The 9,319-nt window shown below is 41.3% G+C and overlaps 1 protein-coding gene and 1 long non-coding RNA gene across 2 annotated transcripts; both read left to right on the top strand.

Moving 5' to 3' along the window:
* The first annotated feature begins 5,130 nt into the window (after positions 1 to 5,130).
* LOC103521217 (partitioning defective 3 homolog) lies at positions 5,131 to 6,581 on the top strand. Its single transcript, XM_026832013.1, has 3 exons — positions 5,131 to 5,251; positions 5,722 to 5,910; positions 6,351 to 6,581. Exons 1-3 carry the CDS (start codon positions 5,174 to 5,176, stop codon positions 6,579 to 6,581), a joined length of 498 nt encoding a protein of 165 aa, XP_026687814.1. The 5' UTR covers positions 5,131 to 5,173.
* A 1,778-nt stretch (positions 6,582 to 8,359) lies between these two features.
* LOC113472321 lies at positions 8,360 to 9,003 on the top strand. Its single transcript, XR_003394689.1, has 2 exons — positions 8,360 to 8,486; positions 8,958 to 9,003. It is a non-coding gene; the product is annotated as an uncharacterized LOC113472321 (long non-coding RNA).
* Positions 9,004 to 9,319: the final 316 nt, after the last annotated feature.

A 9,319-nucleotide genomic window follows, 5' to 3' on the forward strand; every position in this document is an offset into this window, starting at 1 on the left:
TAGATTCTAGACTCCAGAGCAGAGGGAGATAGGTAGACTCAACGTCCTAAAGGCTTCTCAGAGTTCTCAGTATATCTGAACAAGCACCTATCCATATGTGGGTTGTTGTCTGATGCTAACCAGTGATAAGCACAGTTAAACTTCAGTATGTGGTACTTGCAGAGGTCTAATAAATATTTAACTACTGTGTAATTTGATGTTCAATGCTCACATCATTATGGGCTTTGTAGACCTCTTCAATCATCTAGATTTCTAGAATGTTCAGTTTTCCTTCTCGCTGTCGATTGCTACGGAGCTAATTGAAATTGTCGGAATAAAAACCTGGGCTCTATTCCATATAACACGAACTTGCCTACAAATTAAAGAGGCTTAGCCCTTCCGGGGCTAACTTTATAACAGATAAGGTTCGTTCCCGGAACGGCTGGCTTTCTCCTTTGTCTTTCCCTTTCTCGCTCTCTCTCTCTCTCTCTCTAAAGAAAAAAAAAAAACATTGCCACCTTATTAGGCCATCTATCTCATATAATATATCCGCCAGTAGCAAGCATGGTTGCTAAACCTAAATCCCAATCACCCGTCCCTCTCCCTATGGTTTGCACACTGAACAAGAATGCCAAAAATGTTTGGAAAACCCTCATGCAGATTGCCTTGAACTCAGTATGCCTGGAGCAATATCATTGAGTAGATCTGTTTGTTTATAGAACCTTGGTGGTGTAGTGGTTGATGCATTGGACTTGGAATCTGGAAGTTGTTGGTTTGAGTCCAAGTCTAAAAACGAATAGCTTACCCCTAAAGGGGATCTAGCTAATTATCAAGGTTCTTATATGAAACTAGCTGAATTCCATTGCTTTGCTCTGGAATCCTGCTAGTTCATCCCGAGGCATGGCCAAACTTGTAGAAAAGGCATGGCTGAACTTGTAGAAAAGAAAAAAAAAAATATGGTTGCACTGCACGCTCCCTATTAGCTGCATAGTTATCAAACTAAAAACTTAAAATGTTGGTTGGAGTGGAACATTTCTCTCCTGCAGTCTCTGCGCTCTGTGTATTTCTTATGGAGATTTTAGCAATCAAAAATTGATCATATCTCAGGATCGGTTTAGATTTTTGCAAAATCCTTTCTTATTGCACACCTAGACCATAAAAGGAATAGTCCTATCAAATTTCAGCTTTCTAGGTCTTGTGATTCTTGAGATAGAGGAATCAGTGTGTGAAATGTGAATGAGTCAATGCATCTTGATTTTATAATATAAGATTGAAAAGTTCATTTTGTCGTTCAAATTTCACTACCGTGTAAGTTGATTTTTGGTGAAATTGAGTTATGCACATTGTTGGATTTGGTATTCTCTCCTCTACATGATGATTTGAAGATATTTCAGAAAAATACAACAGAGCACATTACAATCGACAATATCACTACCGCTTAACCTGATTGTGATTTGAAAGATAGTGAACTACCACATTGTTTTTTTTTTTTTTTTTTTTTTTTTTTTTTTTTTTTTTTTTTTTTTTTTTGGGTGGTAAATTTTAAAAAAAATTTTTTAATTTAACATTTTTTTTTTTTTGTCTATGTGGTAGTGAAATTTGAACAACAATTTGTAACTTAACACATTTATTTATTTGATTAATCATAATGCATAGGTTTGAATATGGCTATTAATTTATACCCACTCATTAATTGATTAACTTGAACTTTCATTTCAGACATCATGGTGAACACCACCACTAAATCATTGGATTCTCCCAACCACCCCCCAGAGTCACACCCACCCAACCCACCCCATAATCTTCCTCCCCTCTGCGATCTTTTCCTTCAAAAGTGTATCAAAGGTTATACTTTCAACATTCTTGGTCAAAGAGGTTTGAGTCCCATAGGTTACTTTTCATGTAGATTCTAGACTCCAGAGCAGAGGGAGATAGGTAGACTCAACGTCCTAAAGGCTTCTCAGAGTTCTCAGTATATCTGAACAAGCACCTATCCGTATGTGGGTTGTTGTCTGATGCTAACCAGTGATAAGCACAGTTAAACTTGAGTATGTGGTACTTGCAGAGGTCTAATAAATATTTAACTGTTTTTATAATACCGATAATACCAAGCAGTATGATTATAATATCTACGGTTAATATTAAGTATTAGTACATACCTATCGGTTGATAGTAATGGGGGTAACCGTTCAATTCTTTTACTAGTCTTTACAACTAAGTAGGAAAACTAACTGTCTGACTACATACTAAGCGTACCTATTTACAGATTGTACAGTATGTATAATAAGTGTCTAAATGGACGGTTGAGATAGAAAATCATGTATGGTTTAAAAGTTTTGGACTTCGTAAAAAAGACAAAATTATATTGAACAAGTACCCAATGACCACTAAAGAGGTATGATCATTGTACCTACACCCAGAAAAAACTAGGGGTTCTGGAACTCTAATATTGAACTCTATATTGGGAAGCTCGACACAATAATATAGCATTCCAACAATCTATGTAAATCAGGGGAAGTAACCCTATAATAGGGTTCTTCTACCCTAACTTGTGACACCCTATCACTAATTTTTTTCTCAGTGAATATTTTGGTTTGCTTCGTTCCTTCAATAATCCTGATGTTTGTTTTTGTTTCAGTTACAAGACGGGAAGTATAGGACAGATATTGAAGTTACCAATGAGCAGATAGCATCTGGAGTGCCTGTGTCCCTCCACGTGAGGAGGGGCTCAGAACCTGCCCTCAACCTACCAAACGGTGAGTTTTGAAAAAAGGATCAACAGAGGATAAGTAATGGCCAGGACCACAATCTTTCCATCCTTTTTGGGGTTAATGGATGGGGGCGGGGAGTATGGGGGGCCGCCCTTATCCTCCGCTTGTCCTTCTGTTGGCCAGGAATATGGTGAGTGTATAACTCGTGAAAATAGAAAATATTCATATGAATAAAACGCCAAATCCTTCGTAAAATACTGATGGATTCTGACGTGACTTTGTGAATATTCATCTTGAAAAGAAGAACACAAGTAACTTATAATCGTGAAGAGTATAATTAATTTACTGGTGCTCTTCCCTTCGTAAAATGTTGTGAAAAATCCAAGTTTTGTGTCAAAACGGCGAAGTGGCTTCCAAGGGATGAAAATAAAAAAATTCTTTGCCGTTCCAAAGAGAAAGTTAAAACAGTTGGAAATGTACAACATATTTTTGCGCAATTTCGCTAGGCACTCTAGGCAGTACTAGTGTGCAATTTCGCTTTCTTGTGGTAGTTGACGTGACACAACTTTTTCAAATTTTACTAGTCTTTTATTTTTCAAATCGATTTATTTCGGGATCTAGAAGGTGTAGAATCTCAACCTAATTGTAATCCATTTTGTTTGATTTCCCCAGGAGGTTGACTCTCTGAATCAGAGTCTAGATCTAAACTCAAGCGGTAGTGGACTCAGTGGAATATGTGCTGGGTCTGATATCGCATCCAGCAGTCCTCTGAACAAATCCATAGGAGTCAACACTTCGGATTCTCTGTACAAACACCAACAGAATGCGTTTGATAGACATTCATCTAGTAATAGCTCACAGGTAAATAACGAAGGTAGTCACAAAAGATCTAACCAGGTCGCAGTGACATAGTGCCTTTATTAAAGCCGATGGCCCTACTTATACCAATACCAAATGCCGAAGGCATTATTGTCCCAAAGAAGCAGACAGGAGAGAAGAAAGCCAGTTGATCTGAGAACACACCTTAGTTCACCTTAGCTGTGTAGGATGAAGTCCGCTCCGGGTTTGAAACGAACCCACGTCCTAGCGCTTGCAAGGCAGGCTCGTTGCCCTCCAAGGGCCCACTTCTCTTTTCGGTGGACTACTCGGTCAATGAATCAAATCGTAAATCCCTATTTCTACAGGAAGTAGAAGAGTGAGCTTCACACACGTTTTAGGACATTGACTAAGTATCCCACTGAAAATAGTAGTTCTTTTATATAGCACACACTATTTAAACATTATCCATTGTTGATTTGCAGGAATCAAAGCTGGATGAGTCACTCGTGTTCCCATGGAAACAGAAGGAAATCCTCCAGTTCGACATTCCAGTGCACGATACCGAGAAGGCAGGACTGGGTGTGAGTGTGAAGGGCAAGACTACGGCCAATACCAGTGGCGGTAGTAATGGGGGTGCTTTGAACTCGTCAGCCTCCACAGATCTCGGTATCTTCATCAAGAGTGTCATTAATGGAGGAGCCGCTTCCAGGTAAGCCACTCAGACCTTAGGTTGTCCTCTTTTCACGAGAATGCGACTCGACCGATTTTGATGAAATTTTTTGAGGTTGTTAAAAAGAGTACTCAGGGTGACACAGGCTTCTTAAAATTGTCACATTCCATCCTGATTCAAAATGGCGGCGGTTCAAAGTTCTGACAGGCCTCGAGAGCTCAGGGCCCCCAGAAAAGAGCCGTTTCCATTCATCTCTTTCTTAAGCGACTATTAGCCCCTCTAGGAAAGATAGAGAGAGAGAAAATCGCCTTTTCCCGCGTTCAGACGTGGTCGGCATTTTTCGTCAGCCTCTCAATCAGCCCTAGAGCTAGGGTGATTGCTTTGGGCTGACATTTGGTTTGGGCTAGAAAAAATTTACAAATGGATGTCCTTCGCACTCAACCTTTAATATTTCGTTAGCAAAGGAAATTTCAGAAACAAAAATCGATAAAGAGTCAAAATTTTCAAAATAAATATTAACTATCGAATCTCTCCCAGGGATGGCCGTCTAAGGACGAACGATCAGCTCCTGTCGGTGAACGGTATCTCCCTCCTGGGCAAATCTAACACCTCCGCCATGGAAACCCTACGTCGCGCCATGCTCCAGTCCGATGGGCCATGTCCAGGTATCATCTCCATCACAGTGGCCAGGAAAGTGCCCTCTCCTCCACCTAGCCGTCATGCGAGGCAAAACTCCTCTTCTAGTCTACTTGCTGAGTCTTCGAACAAAACGAGTGAGTTTGATAAATCAGAAAACTATATTTGTGCCTTTGTCTGTCCGACTGTTTAGGGAAAACTATGACAGCAAACAAAAAAATTATGAGAAAATTGGTACCCGCGGGCTAGCGCTTACAAGGCAGACGTGGCAAACGGGATCAAGAAGAGACCGCCTTAATAATAGTAAGAGACGGGCCGTAGTCAACCTGAGGTGGCAGAACTGCTGAGGAACACCCCCATGGGTAGTAAGGTGACCATAGTGGTGTCACGACAGGAGGTGGTGGAAGATGTGCGATCCGCGAGCCCCAGGAATATGGTGAGTGTATAACTCGTGAAAATAGAAACTATTCATATGAATAAAACGCCAAATCCTTCGTAAAATACTGATGGATTCTGACGTGACTTTGTGAATATTCATCTTGAAAAGAAGAACACAAGTAACTTATAATCGTGAAGAGTATAATTAATTTACTGGTGCTCTTCCCTTCGTAAAATGTTGTGAAAAATCCAAGTTTTGTGTCAAAACGGCGAAGTGGCTTCCAAGGGATGAAAATAAAAAAATTCTTTGCCGTTCCAAAGAGAAAGTTAAAACAGTTGGAAATGTACATATTTTTGCGCAAGTTCTCTAGGCAGTGCTAGTGTGCAATTTCGCTTTCTTGTGGTAGTTGACGTGACACAACTTTTTCAAATTTTACTAGTCTTTTATTTTTCAAATCGATTTATTTCGGGATCTAGAAGGTGTAGAATCTCAACCTAATTGTAATCCATTTTGTTTGATTTCCCCAGGAGGTTGACTCTCTGAATCAGAGTCTAGATCTAAACTCAAGCGGTAGTGGACTCAGTGGAATATGTGCTGGGTCTGATATCGCATCCAGCAGTCCTCTGAACAAATCCATAGGAGTCAACACTTCGGATTCTCTGTACAAACACCAACAGAATGCGTTTGATAGACATTCATCTAGTAATAGCTCACAGGTAAATAACGAAGGTAGTCACAAAAGATCTAACCAGGTCGCAGTGACATAGTGCCTTTATTAAAGCCGATGGCCCTACTTATACCAATACCAAATGCCGAAGGCATTATTGTCCCAAAGAAGCAGACAGGAGAGAAGAAAGCCAGTTGATCTGAGAACACACCTTAGTTCACCTTAGCTGTGTAGGATGAAGTCCGCTCCGGGTTTGAAACGAACCCACGTCCTAGCGCTTGCAAGGCAGGCTCGTTGCCCTCCAAGGGCCCACTTCTCTTTTCGGTGGACTACTCGGTCAATGAATCAAATCGTAAATCCCTATTTCTACAGGAAGTAGAAGAGTGAGCTTCACACACGTTTTAGGACATTGACTAAGTATCCCACTGAAAATAGTAGTTCTTTTATATAGCACACACTATTTAAACATTATCCATTGTTGATTTGCAGGAATCAAAGCTGGATGAGTCACTCGTGTTCCCATGGAAACAGAAGGAAATCCTCCAGTTCGACATTCCAGTGCACGATACCGAGAAGGCAGGACTGGGTGTGAGTGTGAAGGGCAAGACTACGGCCAATACCAGTGGCGGTAGTAATGGGGGTGCTTTGAACTCGTCAGCCTCCACAGATCTCGGTATCTTCATCAAGAGTGTCATTAATGGAGGAGCCGCTTCCAGGTAAGCCACTCAGACCTTAGGTTGTCCTCTTTTCACGAGAATGCGACTCGACCGATTTTGATGAAATTTTTTGAGGTTGTTAAAAAGAGTACTCAGGGTGACACAGGCTTCTTAAAATTGTCACATTCCATCCTGATTCAAAATGGCGGCGGTTCAAAGTTCTGACAGGCCTCGAGAGCTCAGGGCCCCCAGAAAAGAGCCGTTTCCATTCATCTCTTTCTTAAGCGACTATTAGCCCCTCTAGGAAAGATAGAAGGACTTGGTAGACCTGTGCATGAGCGCTACACGCCCTACACTTGAATTTAGACCACGCTACGCCACTGCTTTTCAGTCCTATCCCAGCAGGATAAACAAGGTATATTCTAATCTACATGTCAACATATGTATTTGTTACAGGCATCTCAAACGGACACATTGTGGGTCCCCCTCCCATCCCTGATGTGAACCAATCAAAACCCCGGCTGGAGGCTACTGTCCTATCTATGTCAAGAACATATTGCCCAAAGTAAGTACAGGGCCCTTCTCGGGGTATGAACTATGTTGAAAATTGAATAACTTCTTAGCGAAAGATGATAAATTTATTCTGTTTTGATAGAGGTTTAGGGAGAAGAAGGAGGTTTACTCTGGTAGACTGGTACTCAATTACTCATAGCTCAGGTTTGGAAGATCATATCACGGAGATAGAGGCCTTCTTGGCTTCAAAAGGCAAGAATTCAGACGTTCTCTGAAGATATACCGTTTATTTCTCGTCGAATAACATCTTTCAGTTATTAACAAACCAAGAACTGGAAGAACTTATTCGATCTTTTGTGTCTAACCATTCCTATTTTTATTATGTTGGATGCAGCCTGTTAAGGCGGTCTCTTCCTGATCCCTTGTGTGCCGCGTCCATTTTAGTTTAGGACTATTGCACTATAACTATACCTAACTAGGAGTTCCTCTTCTTCTCGCCAGGGTGCTGCAGTGGAGGACGGTAGACTGAAGCCAGGGGATCGACTCCTGTGCGTGGCCTTCTTGCCTTCAGAAGACAAGAATTCAGACGTTCTCTGAAGATATACCGTTTATTTCTCGTCGAATAACATCTTTCAGTTCTTAACAAACCAAGAACTCTGGAAGAACTTATTCGATCTTTTGTGTCTAAGCGGCGTTAACCATTCCTATTTTTATTATGTTAAGGCGGTCTCTTCCTGATCCCTTGTGTGCCGCGTCCATTTTAGTTTAGGACTATTGCACTATAATTATACCTAACTAGGAGTTCCTCTTCTTCTCGCCAGGGTGCTGCAGTGGAGGACGGTAGACTGAAGCCAGGGGATCGACTCCTGTGCGTCAATCAAAACGATGGTCAGCAGCCGCCCCCAGCCTCGATGACCAACCTCCCCTCCTTAGAAAGGTGAGAACCATCGCTCCTTAGAAAGGTTATCTCTAAACCTCCCAGCCTTTCGAAGAATTTAGAAACATAATCTTTAAAATTTACCTCCTTTGAAGTTCAACAGTAATCACTCCTCAGAAAGTTAATTTAATCTCTCCTCCTCTGTAAGGTACCTTCCTACCTTAGGTTCCTGCCTTACAGAGGTTGGAGTGGAGACAAAGGGACAAGTTGGAAATTGGCCGACTTTCTGACTCTTTAATCTTTGGCCGACTTTCTGACAGCAATTTTGCTTAATTTTTTAATCGCCGTTTTTCGCTTCCAGAACGAACTGAAACCGTCGAGTAACGGCTACTCGAGTGGGAAATGGGGTCGCTACCCTGACGAGGAGGATGAGCTCCCCTTGAGGCCTCACAAACGGGCCGTAGTCAACCTGAGGTGGCAGAACTGCTGAGGAACACCCCCATGGGCAGTAAGGTGACCATAGTGGTGTCACGACAGGAGGTGGTGGAAGATGTGCGATCCGCGAGCCCCAGGAATATGGTGAGTGTATAACTCGTGAAAATAGAAACTATTCATATGAATAAAACGCCAAATCCTTCGTAAAATACTGATAGATTCTGACGTGACTTTGTGAATATTCATCTGGAAAAGAAGAACACAAGTAACTTATAACCGTGAAGAGTATAATTAATTTACTGGTGCTCTTCCCTTCGTAAAATGTTGTGAAAAATCCAAGTTTTGTGTCAAAACGGCGAAGTGGCTTCCAAGGGATGAAAATAAAAAAAATTCTTTGCCGTTCCAAAGAGAAAGTTAAAACAGTTGGAAATGTACATATTTTTGCGCAAGTTCTCTAGGCAGTGCTAGTGTGCAATTTCGCTTTCTTGTGGTAGTTGACGTGACACAACTTTTTCAAATTTTACTAGTATTTTATTTTTCAAATCGATTTATTTCGGGATCTAGAAGGTGTAGAATCTCAACCTAATTGTAATCCGTTTTGTTTGATTTCCCCAGGAGGTTGACTCTCTGAATCAGAGTCTAGATCTAAACTCAAGCGGTAGTGGACTCAGTGGAATATGTGCTTCCAGCTGGAGGCTACTGTCCTATCTATGTCAAGAACATATTGCCCAAAGTAAGTACAGGGCCCTTCTCGGGGTATGAACTATGTTGAAAATTGAATACCTTCTTAGCGAAAGATGATAAATTTATTCTGTTTTGATAGAGGTTTAGGGAGAAGAAGGAGGTTTACTCTGGTAGACTGGTACTCAATTACTCATAGCTCAGGTTTAGATAGGGAAAAGAAGGAGGTTTACTCTGGTAGACTGGTACTCAATTACTCATAGCTCAGGTTTGGAAGATCATATCACGGAGATAGA

This window comes from Diaphorina citri, unplaced genomic scaffold (assembly GCF_000475195.1).
Source record: "Diaphorina citri unplaced genomic scaffold, Diaci psyllid genome assembly version 1.1 scaffold4744, whole genome shotgun sequence".
Classification (NCBI taxonomy): domain Eukaryota; kingdom Metazoa; phylum Arthropoda; class Insecta; order Hemiptera; family Psyllidae; genus Diaphorina; species Diaphorina citri.

Coding starts and splice junctions, on each gene's coding strand:
- LOC103521217 (XM_026832013.1), top strand. CDS start 5,174: ATGGGTAGTAAGGTGACCATAGTGGTGTCACGACAGGAGGTGGTGGAA. Junction 5,252..5,721: donor CCGCGAGCCCCAGGAATATG/GTGAGTGTATAA, acceptor TGATTTCCCCAG/GAGGTTGACTCTCTGAATCA. Junction 5,911..6,350: donor CATCTAGTAATAGCTCACAG/GTAAATAACGAA, acceptor GTTGATTTGCAG/GAATCAAAGCTGGATGAGTC.